Source organism: Wyeomyia smithii, chromosome 2 (genome assembly GCF_029784165.1).
Source record: "Wyeomyia smithii strain HCP4-BCI-WySm-NY-G18 chromosome 2, ASM2978416v1, whole genome shotgun sequence".
NCBI lineage: Eukaryota > Metazoa > Arthropoda > Insecta > Diptera > Culicidae > Wyeomyia > Wyeomyia smithii.
This window is the reverse complement of record NC_073695.1, coordinates 179,843,718-179,865,486: the sequence shown is the minus strand read 5'-3', so window position 1 is coordinate 179,865,486 and position 21,769 is coordinate 179,843,718. Positions and strand designations below refer to the sequence as shown.

The window sequence follows — 21,769 nt, the reverse complement described above, 5'->3', positions numbered from 1 at the left end:
CGAATCATCTCTCAAACTTACAAATAACAAACTTCATGACAATTTGATATGCTGTTCAAAAGTTTTGGAAAGAAATGAAATTCAAAGACTATTCAACACCTCACCTGCTTTGATCAATATATATGGCCTCAACATGATTTAAATGTGGTATAGTATGTATTTGTACGTTTCCGGTATCGCTCGTGATTAAATTGTTCGAAATTAAGAGTCGTTTCTTTTATTTCGCTATTTCTTGAGCACTAACATTACGTCAAATTGCATGTTTTATACTTCAAATACAACATCAATATTCAAGAACCCAAAGAGTGAATATATCTTTATTGGATTTAAGCAATCATGTAAATCTATTTTTACAAATAATAAGTTTGAATGAGAAAGGCTGAGTCTGACCGCTAGGTGGATTAATTTAGGTTTTTTTAACATTTAATGACAAAACTACTGCGTTCGTCGCGGTGGAGATATTGGATTTTTTTTCCTTTATATTGTTGTAGCCTAAAAAAATAATAGAGAGTGACTACATAAGTTTGAGCCTCGCGCGTGGAAGTCAGATATAAATGGATTCTTTTACAATTGAAACTTAAATTGTTATTTGAATGCTTAGAGAATATACATGAAGTAGTCGTGGTTAGTTTGACTGAAGGTCATGAAAACCCTGTGCTAGCTTTGTGTAGCTCTACAGCAATTCACGTCTCTACCGATGTGAATCAAGAAAACAATTTTTGAAGAAGTTTATATCTGGAAATGGAATCAGCTCGTTTTTTTGTATAACTGATTGAAATTGTGATTACATTAACTATCTATACATAAATCGTCCAGCTCAAACCTTTGTAGGGGTATGTGGCGGGACCATCATCATCATCATCGTCAAGGTATTGTAGAATTCAGCGTAAAGGAAAGGTTAGTGGGAAGCCTATGAATAAACCCATGCCTAAGTCCTTTCTGACATCGAATGGCCTGTTTCTACTAAGATTCGAAGCCACGACCATCCGATCCGAATCTCACTATCATCTTGACTATACTACATATATAGTTTGTTTTCTTAGCAGAGAATCCTTGCGGGTGAACCATCTCGTCAAAAAGTCAGTGTCCACGGTTCTTCACGGGGGGAGGAGGTGGCAAATAAACAGACGATTTTTCAGTCCATGTGGAATGTGAACGGATTTAAAGTATTGCGGTAATGAGTTTGAATAATATTCGGTGAAATTTATGCTGTTTTTGAGTTTCGCCACAAAAAAAATAGATGAAGAGGTTGTTTATAAAACACGACCGCAGAGGTAACGTAGAATACGACAGCCTGTCTTATGTCAATGTATTTCTTGGGATAGGTTTGGGAATACACTCAATTGGGGTTAATTAATTTAATAGTCTCTTTGCTCCAGATGGCGTTTACCTCTGTAGCCGGCACCGCGGTTTCACTTGCTGCAGTATCTAAAACAAGAATGAAATTGAATTGTTTTGAGGCTGTCTTTTGTATCAAGTTGCACTAAGATATCTTAATTTAGGCAGCGGCTACAAAGACAAGGGCAAACAGTGCATTCCCCATCTATGATATAACAGTTTAAATAACAATTTTCTGCATTTTACGATAGTGTAGATAATTCTACAACTGATTGCTGCAATTAGTAAGACTTGCGCGAAAAATTATGTGATTCAGGTTCACTAGCTCAGTAATTCTGCAGATAAACTTTGAGGTTAATTGTGTTTGTCAATGCTATTTATTGACAACTGAATAATTTTTTTTCAACATGGCAAATTTTTATTTTAGTTTCGAATGATTCACAGTGATAATTAAATTCTACATGAGGTGATTTATTAGCAATTATGTATATATGAAATTTTCAATCGCTATACTGCTAGCCACACATGCTATACAGCTAGCCACACACGCTATATAGCAAGCCACGCACGCTAACCACACACGCTATATAGCAAGCCACACACCTTATATATTAGTGACACACGCTACAGATATTTACACACGTTATGTGCACACATCCTATATATACATACGCTGGATGATGGTGGCTTCTCAAACCACTTGGCGGTGCGAGTCTCTTTCAGTTTCGGATTCTATTCACCCAACGATATCTGAATTGAATTACCGCTGGTGGGGTCCAACTCAGATCGAAGGGAAGCCGAACTGAAAGAGGCAGGAGCTGCAGCTAACCACTACCACCGCCGCTGTTGACCGCTGCTGATTGACTTCGCCTACTGCCATCGGTGTTGATGTCCGCTGCTGCTAGTAAACTGATTTGCTTGAAGAGAAACGGTTTCTTATATAGCCCAAAGAGTGCATTCCCGGCTAACTAGGTACTCCATTCTGTCGTCCTTTTTAGGGAAAGGCAGCAAGCGACCAATCAAAAGTCGACATTTGCGTTTCGACAATGTTCAACAATTTTCAATAATACAATAGTTTAAACAATCAGATTACAATTTTCTGCATTTGGACGGGTGCTTAAATGATTTTCCAATCCATTGCTGCAAAAATGACAGAAATCGGTTGGAAACTGACTGGGTTTAAAACGTTTGAAATTGGACAATTTTTGTGACGCTCTCGATGTTTTCGGTTTTGAAATTGGATCCCTGAATTGAAATTGGGTCCCTGTAATTGTTGCCGTAAGACGTATTCTACGTCAAAACTTTTAACTTAAGCAACAAATACTGCTGTCACTATTGATTAGGAGTACTAATTCAATCAAGTTTTTTCGGATTGTTCATGTTAGTGAATCCGAATAAAATGGGATCTTATACCAAAATTGTAACCAGTTACCAACGAAATTATCAAAATTATAATGCCTAGTATACACAAACAAAACCCAAATAAATGCATTTATTGTCAAATGAACTTGAATTTTTACATCATTTTTTCTACAACAAATATGACCTAACGCCTTAATGAGTGCCGAGATTTTTCTTTTGTAAAAATACACGACAAGAAGCAAGAATTCATTTTTTAATGCTGAATGTTCGCTAAATTTTTCTGATTTTATTTTGCTTGTGGAGATTGATGAACAATTTTTGTGAAAATATCATATTTTTATATCACTTTGTGTATTTTTCGACCTTCAAAGAGGCCTTACTCAAAAACGTACCGTACGACGATTTCGAAATTTTGATCAGAGATTCAGAACGTCATAACGAGTTGAAGGTGTACTCAGATCTTTTGGTGCATTTTTTCATACTCAAAGATGGTGACTGTTCCTCCACCAGCGATAGTTCAGTTCTTACCTATTAAATATGACTCATACACATGTGATACGTTTCTACAGTGGAACACTAACAAACAACATCCAGTATTTATTTAATATAATATTTATTTTACCTCGTCAATAATCATTATCAATCAACATACTTGGTACAAATCAACATACTTGGTACTACAGTCGTAACAAGTGTCGAACTACGTCTAATTTACTTGCATTAAAAAATTCTCCTTCATTGTAGAAACAATGTTCCGATGATGTGCGTTGTAATTTTCGTTAAATTTTTACTTTTTCAAATACTGATTTACATGCTATGAGTATTCGCTGATGGATGCTATCGTTGTAATTTGGCACAAATATGGACATGTTTTGATAGCTATTGAATGTCTGTGGAATCTGGTGGCTGATATGGTAAATACTGTATTGACTGTCGTGTCAGGAAATATAGTTTCGTTTGATTTTTCATTAGTATCAATGTTAATTGGCGGTTTGGTTTGTAGTGAAAAAAAAAAGGTGGGGAAGATCAAGTAAGAAACAGATAGAGAGAGAGTCAAATTTTAAGTACGTTTCTAACTTTACTGCACCTGCCGCTTTTGCTGTGCTCACATTCCGTATTGTATGTTTCATATAGGGCGTTGTTTGCTATGTACCTTCTAATTGGTCTTGAGGTACGATGCTGGTATAACAATCCAGTCGTCATATATTCGAATCTCGACTAGGAAAGAAACTGTTCGTATGCGTGACATAACTAAAGCCGTTAGCCCGCAACTCTATTGTTTACTAACAGTGGGCCGGCTTTTGATGTTGTATTAACCTTGGAAAGTCAGGTTCCAAAATCGGAATGTGGTTTAGCACCTAGGTTTTGATTTGATTTTTGCCCATGTAAACAATTTCCTTGCCTAGAGACAACTTTATTAGTAGATAAATGTCTTAGATTGGTTTTTGACACTAAATTTTAAGTTTCGCCAAAGTTTTTCCGATTAAATCTGCTTGGTCTGTGGAGCATTATTGAAGTTTAGGATAATCGAATTTTAATAGAATGACTCCATTCGCAGTTTGTTGTATCAAAAGATTCTCTAAAAGGCTTCTTCCTATCAGTTCTCTCAGAATGAGATGAACTTCATACAACTAAATAGTAATGCCGCCTTATAAACTGTTTCTAGACAGTATATTGCGGAGTACAGAAATAATGATGATTAAATTACACTAATCAAAGCATGATTCACAGTTCTGTAATCCAACCAGAATTAAATGTGAGAAAAGTTAGATCGATGGGATACATTTCTATTATTCGATTTGTTGGTTAAGGGTTGATTTCTAATTGTTAGCTCAGATGTCCAGATCTGCAAACAATCTGTTTTACATGTAATTGGCATAAATTAACTGGGTTCTTTTTGAAAGAAAATTTAGTGTCTTGTACAGACGTTTTGTAAACGTGTTACAATGTAATTGCTAATTAACATTGATCCCTAATCCACTTGCAAAGGAACTGTTTGACAATCCTTATAAACTAGTTACTAATTTTACTGCCGTGTGTCTTTTTATTACTTGCACTAACTAGCTAGTTTTTTTTTGTTCAGTTGCAGTTGACCCCTACATAGAGTTTCTGGTAGGATACAGTTGTGAAGGTGGTTTCAGTTATCCAAATATTCGCACACGTAGAGTCTGGTAGTTTATTTTAAATAATGACTGTATGATAAATTTATGCGAATAGGAGGGGACCTTTATTCCCACAAAGTATAAATTAAATAGAGAGTGAGAAGTTATTTTTAAATAGTGTAAAGCTTACAGTTGGTCAATTCATAAACTATTGTACAGACGGAAGAGTGACCCACGAGGATTCAAGTGGAACTACTGAAGGCGCATTCTAGCTTTGCATTTTCCGGCACCGGTAAACGAACGCACTGATCGACAAGTCATCATCAGTACGGATGCATTTCATATGGTCCGGGCAAGTGCATCTGTAGTTTGAGGGTGAGAGATAATTTAATGTTAACTTTCGACAGTACAGCTCATCGTAAAACTTACGTGTTTCGCATGTAGTTTTCGATTGCCCGGGTGAATGGCTTGTAGATAGCCCAACCGCAGGCCGTATTGTCAGCGCATTTTTCTTCTTGTGAATCAATTGATCGAGACAAACGAGTTAGATCCTGAAATAATAGGATAAAAACATAGAAAGGTGAAAATGGTTTAATTTTTGAAAAAAGTAATTTTGGACATTAATTAGAACCTTCAGAGAAATCGCTTTCTATCAAAAACTGTGTTGGAACTAAAGTGAACGAATTGTTATGGCTGTGATAAAAGTTTCCCGCTGATTTGGTAACAACATGAGGAAGCGGCTCATCTCTAGACGTTAAAAGAATTAGTTTAAAGGAGCAACGTTGCAATCCAGGCAGCAAACCTGGGTAAAGTGGCCAAAACGAAGGATTACAAGGAATGTCGAGGAATAGTGATTACAACACTCATTGTGGTTGAGGTTGTGTCGTAAGTTATCGTTTCTTGAGACAGTATCTTCGGATGGACGTGCAAAATTGTGGAACGAAATAACAATAACATAACATTTAGTTATGTTGACCATCAGAAATCACCGTGTAACTATTCTTTTCGCCGATACCTATCACCGGAAGTTCCAACATGCTAATTTGGAGATGGTTGTGAACGAGATAAGACAAACGTTATAAGCCACTAGCCTCAGGGCTATCGTTTGGTGAAGGTGGACAGGTGTATGCTTAGGGTTGACAGGGTGGGCTTAGCAAAATTGGCTATTTTTCACAGGTGAAAAAATAGCTAGACCAAAGAGTAATTTGTTTTGCGTTTTAGCACATATTATTTAAAGCATCATAGGTTATATAGAAAAACTACCTAAAAATGAGTCGACGTCAACTAATTCTTTGAAGAGAAATATCCACTGAGAAAAAAAAACAAAACAGAAGGTATCAGGCAAGTTTTAGTGAGTTAAGCCTGTATTACACTCTTTGACCAAGCGTCAAATATTTGGCACTTTTTGACAGATAAAAATTTGATCAATGATAATTGTTTGTCACTCTCCAATTTTAACATGGGGCAAAACACGGGCAAACAACAACCATGATGTCGAATAAATTTGACCATTATGTCAGAGGGTCAAATATTTGACCATTAGACAAAGAGTGTACTACAGGCTTTAGACCATTTTTGACAAAGGACTACATCTTTTGTTGGGTGGCATGGTGTGGAAAGTGTACCAAAAATGACGTTGAAAAAACTAATACCTACTTCATGTAATCAAATCAAATAACAACGAGTTTTAATCACAGTTGCAATTTGATGAAAATCATCCACTAACGTCTTCCAAATATGTGTATAGACTGTTCCGTTAATTATGAATACTCTAACAATTACATGTAGGTAGTATTCAGCTAAACTTTGAATGCGTCTTGTTGTTTATATCCAAATGAAACAGATAATCATCCAGGAAACCAGATGTGCGGATTCGTCTGCAAAACGCAGATTTTTAGAGTCCTTGTGCAATTTTTATTGAAACGCAGCCCTTCCAGCTGGTCTTGAGGTACAATGCTGGCCTTACAAGCCAGTCGTCGTAGGTTCGAGCTCCGGCTCGGGAGAGACTGTTAGTGTCAGTAGGATCGTAGCGCTAGCCCCGCAAATGTCCTGTACACTAAAACAGTTGGCTGCGAAGTTTGTGTATACAAACAGAAGGTCGAGTTCCATATCGGAGTGAAGCACTAAGACTTTGCTTTACGCAGATTTTTGCAAATTTTGCTCAGAGTCTCCTCACCTTTGGGCAGGTTTCTCAAAATGTATGCAGATTTCTGCAGACTTTGCCTGCGCGAGCGAAATTTTTTCGAATCACAGATAAATTTTTGAGATGCTGCGACATTTTTCAAAATCATCTGGCATCTCTGGTTATCATTTTTGACGTTTTGCGCGAAAATTTGAAAATATATGACCTTTTTCCCGACCAAGAAAACGAATTGTACACAAAATACAACAAGGTATACAGCTCTAGGGTTGCATGAAATGGTAACGTGGGACGCACAAGCGTATCATTGTTGTTGACGAAGCACCAAGAATTTCTCGTAAAGCGTCTAAATCAGAATTTACTCTATATCCTTAAAAACCAAATCCAACAATATTTACTTTATCATAATGAACGGTTCTGTCTTATTTAACTTAACTCTTAACTGTCTTACTTGAAAAAATCATTATATCTTTGTTATCTGAAAAATAATTCCAAAGCTGTTACATAGGTTCACTAGTAGGAAGATATGCTAAACAAAATTATCAACAAGTTCCAGTAACAAAATTGTAGCCATCAACAATTACAACGAAGTTAAAGTTCAAAGAGATTCATTTTTGTTTTTTGCATGACAAGCTATTTTTCATTTGCCAACAATCACATTCACTGTATTACGAACACAGCTAATATAAGTATCTTATTCGTAAAGTTAAAAATAAAAAAATCATCTAACAATGTTGAAATGTAAAAAAGAATCTGAAGAAATCTTAGTAAATGGACAAAAAATTCACAGGCATTAGCCGGCCCTTACTCTTCTACAAATTTGTTTTTTTTTGGATTTTACTTTTTTGATGTTATGCCGGTCACGATTATTTAGCGTTTATCGAAGATAAAATGAAATAAAATTAACTTATAACCGTAAAAAAAAAGTTGAGTTATCTAGGGTTTTTATAGTAACCATATTCATGAGATAAATTTTTAATCAGCATCAATAACAGCATTGCAGTTTTTTCTTGATTGCAAGCCAAAAAAAGACGTGTACTGCTGCAATGATAGACGACTAGAGACCAGCGGCAATATGCTCCACATACACTATATGGTACTGTTGCTTCTACCAGCATGTTTTCTTCCAAGACATCAGCTTTTATTACGCTCTAATAGCAGGTTTGGAAATTGTTCAAGAAAAAGGGTTGTTTCAAACTTTTTCGAAAAATCTTTACCTCCGAGACATCAAATCAATCTAAGTTCATGGCAATGAACGTTAATCGACCTGTTGGGATGGGGAGACACTGATTTTTTTTTGATATTGATACAGAGAATATCATTGGGAATATATTGTGTCTATTTATGTCGTCTGTGCTAGGAATGCTCGCATGTAATTGGTTCATTGTTCGCGTAAATTTGTCCTTGAAAGTTTTTATCAATTTATACCATTCAGTAATGAAATAATAATGATAACTAGCGTATTACAAAATTGTCCTACATTTTACCTATCCAACAACATATTGGTCATTGTTATCCATCATGCGGTTATGCTATCATCATTGTTTGAAATCTGACGCAACATTTGCCAGTTTCATTTCGAATTTAACAGAATGCGTCCCAGCATAGAGAACAAAGACGTAGTCCCACGTCAAAAGGCACCATGAGTGGTAGAATAAATGTTAGAATCTACGTTAGAGTGTAGTTGCATAGAAGGTTGTTACTCTTGATTAAAAAGCATAACAATCGAACAATCTTTTGGCCCGATAATGCTTCCTAGCATAACATTAAGGATGCTCTAGAGTGGTATAAATACAATAATGTCACCGAAAGAGATGGATACACCAAACTACCCCGAAGCTCGCACTTGATGAAGGTTCGCGTGAAATTTCGGTTTTCGAAATTTTTTTTTGATGCCAAATGACTTAAAAACGCATGAAACGTCGAGAATTGGTGTCATCTGAAATTTTTTTTTTTGCAAAAATCTACTGTCCCAGAGAGTAGTCGTTTTTTCAATTGTGGAAGGGGGAGTTCAAAATGTTTAGAATTTATCTTTTGTAATTGATCACTAGTCTCTCGAAATAGCTTGTATAATGATATACACTATAACTAGCATCGAATACATTATGTTTTATTAGGGTGGTTCATAATATTGTGTAAAAATGAGCATAAAATAAAAAAAATTACTTTTCACTGAATACGAATAGAAAAATTCCTGAAAATATAATATTTTTTATATCATTGTCGTTAGGGTGGCAATGTTGAATTGGAAAAATTATAAGTAAAAAGGCAAGATAATATAAAACAAATTTACAAAATGTATCAAAAAACTACTCTGTGCAAAAAAAATTAGCTCAACTAAAATTAAGATTGTGTCTCGCGGTAAATAGTGAATGATTTCATGTCATCTGCAAAATCACACACGGGAGGTACATGGAATCTGAATATTTGAAAAATGTTTTCGATTCCAAGTGTCTTAAAAGTACATAAAACGGTGGAAACTGATGGAATATGTTTTATTTGATTTGTTTGAAAATATACTCTCTAAGACACTTGTACTTGTTCTTTCGAATGTTGTACCAGACAATTTATTCGTTTTATTTACCACAATAATGTCCTTTGCAAACACTTGATTGAACACACAGTGCTCTGGCTTATAGACCATTTTACGAACTGACAGGTGTCACGGATCCTGCTGATATTGATGCTGCTTTTACGTGCGTTATGTCAGCGGTTCCGAGCTTTCTGTCAAAATTTAATTCATGAATTGAGTTCAGAAACGTCTCGTAAAATGGTCTATATAATCGGACAAAAGACTGTATCGATGTTATTCAGTGATAATAAGAGTATAGGAATCTCAATCAGATTTGAAAAGCTCATTTTTGAAAAGCTATTGAAAAATGCTATTTTGGATAGGTATTGATGATAACAAAATTTTTTAGAGCCAACACGGTTCGTTTGAGCGTCGTGACATCTTCGGCAAAGTTGCAGATTGTAGTATTATTTAGCTGACGTTACGTTAGGTGGGCTGTAAATAACCCCTGTTTCGCATCATTATTCTATTTGCTGGCGACACTGGCTAGAAGTCACCGATCTGTATACATGTATGTGTGTAAAGTGTGTGGAAGAAAAACCTAAAACTTGGGCAGCCATATTATTGTAAATTCGACAGTCAAGGCGAAAGCACGTTCAAAATAAAAAGTCTGAAAACCTCGTGTTCATGTTTCGTCATTTTCTATCTGCTACTAGATAATAGTTTTGATTAAATTATTGATTTTTTGAAAAAAAAAAAATAAAAGAAAGTTCTAAATTAATTATCCAAAACAGCTCATTTAAAAAAAACTGATTTTTCATAAAAACTACGAGAGTTTTCCTGAACAACGAAACCGGCCATGGAGAAATCAGAGAAAAATTATGATATTTTTTTAAATTTATTGTTTTTTTTTCACAGGGTTTATTTTTTTTTGGAAGAACAAAGTTATCATTTACAACTTTGCCAGATACACTATGCCAATCAAATAAAAGGTTTGACTGTAGAAATATATTTAAATCCTCATAGAGTGATCTATTGGAAATTAAAAATATGTCTATAGTCGAAACGGCATAGTGTCTTCAGCAAAGTTGTAGATAATATTTTGTCCTTCAAAAAAAAATATACCTTTTAATAAAAATAATTGAAAATATATTTTTTAAATTTTTTTTTTTCAAAATATGATAACTTATTTTTCTTGATTTCTAAATGATCGGACTCGTTTCATTGTTTAGGTAATCTTTTGTAGGTTTTATTAAAAAAATCAAGTTTTTAAAAAATGAGCCCTTTTGAATAATTAATTTTTAATCTTTCTTCTAACTTTTTTTTTGAATAAATAATTTTTTAAGTGTAATTCTTTTGGAAAGACAAGATAATTATCTGCAACTTTGTCGAAGACGTCACACCAAGCAAACGAACCGAAGTGCTTTTTTTTATTCTATACTCATTTTTCACAATATTATGAACCACCCTATGCCGAATAAATGAACCACCCTAATGAAACATAATGTATTCGATACTAGTTATAGTGTATATCATTATACAAGCTATTTCGAGAAACTAGTGATCAATTTCAAAAGATAAATTCTAAACATTTTGAACTCCGCCTTCCACAACTGAAAAAACGACTAAGTCCCAGAGAGTGAAATTTTGCAAAAAAAATATTTTCAGATGACACCAATTCTCGACGTTTCAGGCGTTTTTAAGTCGTTTGGCATAAAAAAAAAAAAAAATCGAAAACCGAAATTTCACGTACCCTCCCCTTAGGTGATTTTTCGGTTTTCAGAAAAGCCAAACTTCAATCGCTTTGCGCCACCCCATTTTAAGTCCGATTGAGCTGAAATTTTGCACAGGGTGTTTTTTCGAGCAGGGGAACATTTTGTATAGAGTTTTTTTTTTGAAATTCGAGATGACCATTTTGGTTGGCACCCTAATATATATATATATATATATATATATATATATATATATATATATATATATATATATATATATATATATATATATATATATATATATATATATATATATATATATATATATATATATATATATATATGGGAAAATTGTCATTTAACACCAAATTTCACACTCTCGGTAGAGATGGTCGGGTTTGATGTTTTTCAAAGCCGTACCCGACCCGAACTTGAATTTTTTTTTCGGTCGAAACCCGAACCCGAAATTTTTTTTTTTCAAACCCGAACCCGAAAATTGTATTTCTTTGAAACCCGAACCCGACCCGAACCCGGAATGGTGAAACCCGAACCCCAGATTTCATAGATTTTATAGTCGGGTTTCGGGTTTTCATACCCAAACCCGACCTGAACCCGCCTTTTTAAAACCCATTTTAAAAACCCGTCGGGTACGGGTCGGGCTCGGATTTCGGGTTTGAAAACCCGAAACCCGACCATCTCTATCTTTCAGCTGATACATAAAAAGCAGAAAACCGTGTAAAACTTTAGAGCCCAATATTCCGTTCATAGTAAGAGGGTAATGTATCATGATCGGATCCATTCAGACTGTTCTTGTCACATTTTCACCATTAATATTATTAGTAATCATATATAAAATACATTTATCGGAAAAGCTTAATATATTTCAATTTATCACTTTCTCGTAAACTGGAAGAAAATACGCAGGAAAAAGTGTTTTTTGAATAAGGATGACAAAGAGTTTTACTTTTCCTATTTGAAACCTAGTGGGCTGTTTGTAGTGAAGTTTTAAACGGTTTGGCTTCAATTTGTAAACCTTCCGTCGTTTTTGAGAGGTTTTATTCTATAGAAAACAAGCTTCATAATTTATATTCTGTTCCAATGAATTAAACGTGAAATCGTCCATTGGGTACATCAAGCATAAACTAAGTGAAGCGATGATGTCTCAGAAGTAAACTGGTGGGATCATGATTCAATGCTGGTCCGGGCTTCGCGTTTCACCAATAGTTCCAACTTTAAAGCAAACATTTCGTATAAAAAGCGTTTCTACATTGAATATCAATATTACAGAAACATATTACTGGGAAAAATACTCTAGTTCTCAAATATTTGATTTTAAAATCACTACTTGAAAACAAGATTTGATAACAATTATAAGGGCAAAATATGCTCGAAAATAGTTCATTTTTGAAAACTTTTTTAATAATAATACTACTTGAGCAATCTGAATGAAACCTTCTGAACATCATCAGAAGCAGTTGTTTGATGCTACTGCTACATAAATAATAAAAAATAAATAATTTACTTTCGCTTAGCGATGTTGCTAGGGTTGTAAATGATCGCAAACACCAGGTCTTGAATAGAATTGTTATTGGCGATGTTGCGAATATCAGGTTGCGTGATTCATGAAAAGGGAGAAGTTGCGTCAGCTGTTTGTACCCTGATTTTCATGACAGTCTTGTAAGTAACAAAAATTATAATGATTTAACTTCCTAAGAATACATCATTTGCATGTTGAATCTGTACTCTTGGATGATTGTGCTGCTGGGTTCTTGTAGTTAGCGCTCACCGCTGCAACAACTTTAAAAACAATAATTTTATTTTACCAATGCTATCACGAAGGCATATTCTCGCAGAACAAACATAACCTTACAGCAGCTTAATAAATTTGAACATTTCTACAAACCGGTGTATCTAAGAGCATCACATTGGGATTCTTTTTTCGTAACGCATTGATCTAGAAAACTGGTGAAAAACAACTTGTTTGCTTCGGTTAAACCAGCGCCGAGAGCGTATCTGTTTTGCGGAGCTACGACCCATATGGGGAGAACACAAACAACAACACTTCGTCAACAAACAGCCAAATAAACAGGTCTAATGAGATGCGGACGTTGGTTGGAATAGAGCGATAATAGAGCGCGTCGGCTGTCCATTCAGGTTTGAGTTCATTCACAAAAATCTAACACCTGTCGCTGTATTGCTGGGTGGGGTGAACCGTCTGTGACGAGGGAGTGTCCCGTGCAAACGATTTAATGAGAAACAGGAAGCCAAAATTTTGAAATTTGAAACATTACGAAATATATTTCTGTTTCCTTTTGCCTAGCCGTTGTTTACTTTTTCCTCGCAATCAAGCATAATTGGCCAGCAAGTTGAAACGTAGTAGTTTAACACTGATAGTTACAATGCACGTGTAGTATAAATTGCAGATACTGTTGTTTTTCTAGTATGATCTTTAGTTTTTTTAAAGCAAATATTTCATCGTTATTGTATATTTACCAGGAATAGAATTGCTTAAAAATTTGTGCTGGTATTGAGGAGATTTGTTCCTAGTCTAAAAAGTATCATCGTTGAGCTTAATTTTACAAAATTATACGAGAACTCTATTATTTAAAATTAAAACTGAAAAGAGTGTACAAAGTCAAACAAATATCTAGGAATATTAAATAATAATTTTTTCTCTTTAAATTATGGCAGACGCAGTTCCGTGTTTTCTCGAAGCCGCAACATAATAATTTTTTGATGATTTCCTGCTACATCACATACAAAGTCGCCAACACTAACGTTTTTTTGTCGCAGTAAAACGCTTGCCACGAGAAACCGTGCTAAGGCAAAGTACTCAGGGCGCTACGTAGGTAATATGACTACAATGTCGGCACTTGCCAGTCTAGAAAGAATGTCAATGTTGCACTTTGTATAGACCATAACGTCTAGGGAGCACGTTGATTTGATGTTTCTACCGCCGCACAGCGCGACCAACCTGAAGGAAAGATGGTCAAATTTTTTCCCTTGACTTTGAGCGTGAAGATGTATTCGTTAAAGTTATTGTTAAGGACTTTAGCAGTAACAAGATAGCCAGTTTTTGTTTTCGGCCAAGTTGTGAAATGGTTGATTTAATGAACGTTTCCCGAAGACACCTGTTTGGGATATAGTTGAATTTTTTCCAACACTCACACATAAGTTTGAGATATTGCAATTAAATTTCGAATATTCAATATTTGAATCCAAAAACCGTGATAGCTATCACCACAATTGGGGACGATATTGAAACCTTTCTAGAGTTGTGTACCTACCTAAATGATCTGATACAACTTTGTAGAATATTCCGAATTGATAGATGCGATTTTCGTTGCAGAAAAATTCAATTCCTGATTGTAAGGAATAATTAAAAATCCAATTCACGATCTCGCAAATTCTAAAATACAAACAGTCGGTGTTTATAAAAATCGAAAAATTTATAAAAACGTAACTAAAATGATGTGAAAGATTTTTGAACGTCTTTCTTAAAAAGGATCCCGCTGTACGTGGTCGTAATTTGTATGACCTGCGGTCAAAATAACATTCCATCAAGTATCAAGTTTCACGTAACTGGTCAAACAGTTTGATTTTTCTTATTAGGAAACTTTATGTCGTCATAAAATGTTGCAAATAACTTAAAGTAATAATCGATTGATGACTTGTGAAAAATAAAATTCTTAACCTGCACAATGTATGTAATGGAATGGAAGAAAAGGAAGCTGTACAAAGGTTGATCTTCTCAAAATAAAATGAACAAACTCAGGTTTCAAGCAAATGGACTTGTCACAGTGATCAGAAACGTTAATCTATTGCAATATTGCAATATTGTTTGCTGTAATTCGCACTTCTATTGCCATTAGCACTATTGAGAAGTAAGCGACATGCTTATTATTTATTCGTGCTAGTGTGTACCCTTTTTTGTTACGCTAACTGCTCTACTATACCGAGCCTCGTTCATCCTGTCTAGTATAACCAATGAAGAATAAGTAGCCAGCCTGGGAATAAAGCTATGATTCGAACCCATGACCACAGATTGTCAAAGCGAGCTCTACTTATTCATTTCAAGGTATATTTTTCTAACCTAGCCTAGAATGTTACCCAATATTTCACTTCGAATTTTCATATTTAAACGTTTTCGTCAAAATTGTCTAAAATTGAATCATAAATATGAATATTTTGCTGCCGAACATAAGCTGAATTAGGGCTTCGAACGTGCCTACACTCTAAATATGATTCAAATATATTTTTTGATGAAAATTTGAATCACACTACTTACATTGTAAATTTCTATCTCATAGTCTTAAAACAAACTCAAATTTCAGAATAAATGGTTAAAAAAAGACTTGTTATGATAAATCAAATTGACATGAACCAGCTGGGAGACTTTCATTATGAGCAATTCTCGCTGAAACTAGGCCACTAGGTGCACGAAGTCTTTCAAATTTGATATAAATGCACATAGTTATTAGAAATAGAGAAAAAATGATAATGCCATTTTTGTTTGATCGAATTTGTTGACCCCTTGGTCACCAAGGGGCGGAACTGTTTTTAGAAAAGTTGAAATTTATATCTCTGAAAATCGTTATGTAAAGTACTTTTTCTGTAAAGAGGAATGATAGGGCTTTCATTTGAAGTGATCATAATTCTTTAATTTGGCCGTCATCTTGGATTATATCAGAAAATTGCAATTTTGACCGTGTTCGCAACTACCGATTTTCGATCTGAGACCAGCATTGGAAAGCTGAGAAAAAATGCTATAAGATGCAAGAAAAAAATTAGGTGAGCATCACTGTTAACCCACCAATTGAACCTATTTTCCAAGCTGAGTTTCAAAATATTCAACGTACACCGCGCGATCAACATAGTAACCTGTCTACTAAGACCAAGTGGATGCACATATTATACCCTACTAGCTCCAGAGATCATAATCGATTGATGCTTCAACTAGTACGCCACTATTGTTTTTTTTTTGAGTTTAGTGACAATGATGAATACAACAGAAGCATGTTTGATACTAACAAAGCGATAGGTTTTTTATTACTGAGCAGTTCCACAAAAAAATTTAATTTGGCTGAAACTGAAGACGGCCACAAATGTCATTTTATGCTATTGGTTGAATTATTTGGAGCAAGGATCATTATTGAGAACCAATTGAAAATGCTATTTTGGGAAAGTATTTATGATTACAAATACATGATGTCTTCTATAAAGTTGTAGTTAATATTTTTGTCTCTTCGAAAAAATATACACTTTAAAATTTTTTTTTTTTGAGAAAAAGATAAAACAAAAATGTAAAATCATCGTTAGGTTTTACCCATTATCGCCCGGGGGGTTAATGAAGACTTAGAGAACTAATCTTTTGCAGGAAGATGCTCTGTATTATGGAGAACCATCATGCAAAAAAATAGCGCTCTAGGACATCATTTACCGTCCAGACGATAATAGGTAAAACCTGACGATAATAGAGCCGATACCTCATTTTTTTAAAATCTGTTTTTTTTTATAAAAACTACAAAAGATTTCCTAAAAACGCAACCAAAGAAAATGTTATAGAGTGTATATTTTTCGGAAAGACAAAATTATGATCTACAACTTTATCGAAAACGTCATACCAATCAAACAAACCGTTCTGGCCCTAAAAATATTTGTAATCATAAATACCTTCCCTAAATAGAATTTTCAAGAGCTTCTTAATAACGAGTCTTGCTCCAAATAATTAAACCAATAGCATAAAATGACATCTTTTGCCTATAGAAACGTCTATGCAAAGTTTCAGCCAAATGACAATATAAAAAAAATGTTAAAACTGGTACATTTTTTGTGGAATTGCTCAGTTATAAAAAACCTATCGCTTTGTTAGTATCAAACATGCCAGTGTTGTGGTGTACTAGTTGTAGCATCAATCGATTATGATTTATGGAGCTAGCAGGGTATAACATGTGCATCCACTTGGTCTCAGTAGACAGGTTACTACGTTGATCGCGCGGTGTACGTTGTATATTTTGAAACTCAGCTTGGAAAATAGGTTAAATTCATGGGTTAACACTGATGCTCACCTAATTTTTTTCTTGAATCTTATAGCATTTTTTCTCAGCTTTCTAATGCTGGTCTCAGATCGAAAATCGGTAGTTGCGAACACGGTCAAAATTGCAATTTTCTGATATAATCCAAGATGGCGGCCTGAATTATGATCATTTCAAATGAAAGCCCTATCATTCCCCTTTACAGAAAAGTGCTACTTGTAGTACTTTACATAACGATTTTCAGAGATATAGCTCAAATAATACATCAAGAATTGCTAAAATTTCAACTTTTGTGAAAACTGTTCCGCCCCTTGGTGACCAAGGGGTCAACAAATTCGATCAAACAAAAATGGCATTATCATTTTTTCTCTATTTCTAATAACTATGTGCATTTATATCAAATTTGAAAGACTTCGTGCACCTAGTGGCCTAGTTTCAGCGAGAATTGCTCAATAGTAATAAAAATAAAAGTAATCAGTCTCCTTCGATGTACACTACTGACGGTAAAACGACGTAACCGCTAATGACGCTAATACAAGAGGTTTATATATTTTTTTTTTATAAAATAAACATAGTAGATGTTATAGTTTTATTTGAAAAATGCAATATAGGTTTTTAAATTTTAATATTTTGCGCATCAATCTAATGATAATTTTAGTTTTTTCGAGATATCAAATTAAACTTTTATTTTTTATCACCGATGAATAAATTTTGTACAGGTCTGATGAAATTTTCAAAAAGACAAATATAAAAATAAGTAAATAAATTTATTACACAACAAACAAAGAAGAGACTGCAACCGGAATACTTCCATTGCATCCTCTCGAGATGCACTGTTTGAATCGCATATCACACAAATTGTCCTCTCTGATAGGATAATATACGCCGGCAAGCTATTACATAACTCTTTTTCACTTTTCGATTTGTTTGTTTTGACTGCGTAGAGCATTTTTGTCACGTTTTTTTGTGAGAATCCGATTTAGGTCGCGCTGAAGGTCAGACGAACAAATGTGTTGTATTTGGCTTTTAATCTACCGATTTAAACCATTTAAACTACCGACTCTGGCTTCCACTGTGTTAATGCATCTTTATGACGTTTTAACTTTTCGATTGAAATTCACTATTAAAGCTACTATTACTGTTTACGATAGTTTGTAAATGAGCTGAAGTTTACGTACACAGATGAATATTTTTCCCGTATGATAGAAATCGGTGACGGATCAATAACACTCTGGTTGGGGAGAATGGAATAGTTTTTAACTGAGAGTTTTTAATAGGCAACAAGAAGAAGTGACACTATCAATTCTATTTATGAGAGCAAAATAATATAAATACCTGTAGGAATGTCGCCGCTTGCTCCGCCACCTGACTGCTGCTAAGCAGTATTAAAACGATCAAAGCCGCACTACTCACTTGCACTAATCGAGACATGTTTGTTATACTGATTACTACTTGGTACACTTAATTTGAAACGGTTTAAAAACTGTTAAAACTATTTGTTTGAAGTTTTCAAATGAGCACTATTCTTAGATTGCATCAGTCTGTCTGTTTTGCTAGACACAACGTCTCTGCCAGTTTTACTATGTCCACCGGGTTGTGGTAGTAGACTGTATGTTACACCAGGTTTACAAATCTGAATCAACGAGAATACACACCGATTACTTCGACCTCCGTGCGATGCCGCGAGCTTATTGTGAATGAATTTTCCGACCCATATGCCGAAGAATTTATGAGCACCTAGCAAACTGGTGAGCTAATAGAGCGAACAAAATAAAGAGAGCAAGAGACAGGGTTGCCACATTTATATCTGTATTTTTCTTTGAAAATATCTGTATAGCTGTATTCCGGGCCAAAAAATCTGTATTAAAAATCTGTATCGAGCAAACACAGAATGTTGGATGGAAACATTTTTACTTGCAGAATATATTTAAACAGATTCATTTTTCTCTACGTGATATTTATACAGGTTTTGGTAAATTTATTTTTCAAAGCTTTCGTTTATTTAATATTAATATCTCCTCCCTGGTCTGCAACGTAGCTTTCAGCTTTTAAAATTGAGATCATTAGCTTAGAGGCCATGCAATTTCTGGTTTCAACTATATATTAAAGTATGCGTTCTAAGTAAGCAGAAGAGTGTAGATTAGTGGAAAAATTCTCACAAATGATCTGTAACGAAAACTTGAAATTACCATCCCGCCTACAGTGGTGGTCAACAACTCGAACCAAGTTAAATCATTTGTATCAATGAATTTTCCGTTCAAAAAGTGTTTTCCAAGCGACCAAAATTCGTTAGATAGCCCTTGTCAGTCAGTTACTGTTACAAATTTAGGAAATTGACGCATCAAATCGTTTAAATTTTCCAATTTCACGAACGATTTAAGATTACTTAAAGCTGCCGTTTTCACAACAGGATCGGTGGATACGCATCTCTTTGCAATTTGTTTTACGAACTTTGCATAAAAATCCTGACGATTATTTCGAAACGTTTATTTTCGCGCTTTGTTTAAGTCACATTCCACTTCTTCAGCATCGATACGTTTATTTTCGCGCTTTGTTCAAGTCAGATTCCACTTCTTCAGCATCGATACCAACATAATCCTTATGTTGTTATTTTTTACGAAACTTTGAAAATCGTATAATCGAATTTTACCTTTGAAATTGATTTCAGTTCGTCGGTATAACAAAAAAAATCTGTAAAATCTGTGTTTTCGGCAATATTCTGTTATTCTGTAATACAGATTCTGTATTGCTTTTTTAGTTCAAAAATCTGTAAAATACAGAAAAATCTGTATATGTGGCATCCCTGGCAAGAGAGAGTGGACGTTGAACGATTTTGACGTTGTAGTGGGGATGAACGCAAGACCGGCCGTAAACGAATGAACTTCGGCCGTTATGTAGCATCTGTTGGAAGAGAGAATGATATGTTGGAATGTGCTTCTATGCTGGTGGCCGTTTTCAAAAGCCGGCTGCCGATAAAGCCATGCATTGCCACGTGCTGCAATGCACGTGCTTTCCGGTGAGAGCCATAGTTGGAAATGAAGATCTCATGTGAGCAGAGTCCAAAGGCTTTGGTACTAAAAAAATTCTGATTGATTACTTTGAGGCTTAGCTTAGGCTTAGGATTTTTATCAAAGTGCTATACTTATATCTATTACACACTGATGTTGGATTTTCTTTGTATTTCACTGGATTACTGACTAAAGTCAAAATTGTTAATGAAATTCATGTTATTAAACTGAAAAACAGTTCAAAACTGACGTTTAGGTTTAATCGCCTATTCCACCAAATCTTCATCTGCACAATTTTTGTTTGTGCTGTCCTAATAATTGTTCCTTAACTTTTGAGTAACGTGTCTGAATTATTAAGGTGCGCCCGACCTAAAATGTAACCGTTTCGTTTGCTGGTGTCCGTTACCGTGAATTTCATCTCACAACCTGCGGTCATACCCATAAAATATACATCCTACTGCAGTATAAAATAAAATTAAAAAATTGATGGCGCAATATAAGCTGTCGTTTCTGAAATCAAGTTCAGGAATAAACAATAGCAATTGAGCAATTCAACGTCAAATCAACATGCTTTTCTGATGTTTTGAAAGGATACATCATTTAAATGGAAAGTATCATAAATGGTTATAATAACGAATCTGTAATAAGTGCTGCCAAAGACTTTTGCAATTCCTAATTTTATTTCTCTTCGATTCTGTACATTTTAATGATTTATTTTATGCCCGCTAATAATTGCCCGGCGCAGCTTACCTTTGGTTTTCGGAGAAACTTATTGGTTCATTAAGCCTTGCATACTTTTAATTATTAAGCTTGAAGCTCAATAGCCATTAGCGATCATTTTCCAAACCATACTTCCAAGGCCACGTTTGGCTCTTTAAGTAAGGAACATTAATTATTGAAAAAAGAGACTCATTCTGTTAGCTTTCGTCACTCTTTCAACATTATTATAAAAATTCAGTATAGTTGTATGAGATATGCGTAAGTGTTTGCATTTGAAGGGTGCAAATAAATGGCTGACCGAATTTTTTTGATTGGTTATTTTTTATGAGGTTATAAAATTTTGTATTAATTAAGTATTAATGAACAATGTTATACCGTTACAATACCATTAAAAATCATTTGTGAAAAGTATACATTAAGCGATTGGATAGAGTTTGGCCTTTTTTATTAGATATATTCGGTATTAGGTACCTGCATTTCAAAGTGTATTTGTACTTCGTTTTGTTTCATTATTCTGATAGAGTTTGGCCTTTTTTATTAGATTTAATCGGTATTACCTGCAATTTCAAAGCGTATTTGTACTTCGTTTTGTCTCATTATTTTGATAGAGTTTAGCCTTTTTTTTTAGATTTAGTCGGTATTACCTGCAATTTCAAAGTGTATTTGTACTTCGTTTTGTTTCATTATTTTGATTGAGTGATTGAGATAATTATACAGTTTCCACTCGCCTTTCTGGAAAATCCGCCTAAAAACGTGAAGCGAAGTGACACTACAAATGTTACAGTGATACTGCCTCATCGAAATAGGGTAGAAAGAAACTCCATCACAAGATCATGACCT

General features: G+C 34.5%; 1 protein-coding gene across 1 annotated transcript; it reads right to left on the bottom strand.

Moving 5' to 3' along the window:
* Positions 1 to 3,294: 3,294 nt before the first annotated feature.
* LOC129724527 (uncharacterized) lies at positions 3,295 to 18,907 on the bottom strand. The gene is made up of 3 exons (XM_055679496.1): positions 18,537 to 18,907; positions 5,232 to 5,353; positions 3,295 to 5,164 (listed from the first exon to the last, which is right to left on the bottom strand). Exons 1-3 carry the CDS (start codon positions 18,630 to 18,632, stop codon positions 5,071 to 5,073), a joined length of 312 nt encoding a protein of 103 aa, XP_055535471.1. The 5' UTR covers positions 18,633 to 18,907; the 3' UTR covers positions 3,295 to 5,070.
* Positions 18,908 to 21,769: the final 2,862 nt, after the last annotated feature.

What these genes read in the sequence shown, in the direction of transcription:
- LOC129724527 (XM_055679496.1), bottom strand. Translation starts at nt 18,632, where the DNA reads ATGTCTCGATTAGTGCAAGTGAGTAGTGCGGCTTTGATCGTTTTAATA. An exon ending in AAGCGGCGACATTCCTACAG is followed by an intron (nt 5,354 to 18,536) that starts GTATTTATATTA and finishes CTATTATTTCAG; the next exon opens with GATCTAACTCGTTTGTCTCG. An exon ending in GAAAACTACATGCGAAACAC is followed by an intron (nt 5,165 to 5,231) that starts GTAAGTTTTACG and finishes CTCAAACTACAG; the next exon opens with ATGCACTTGCCCGGACCATA.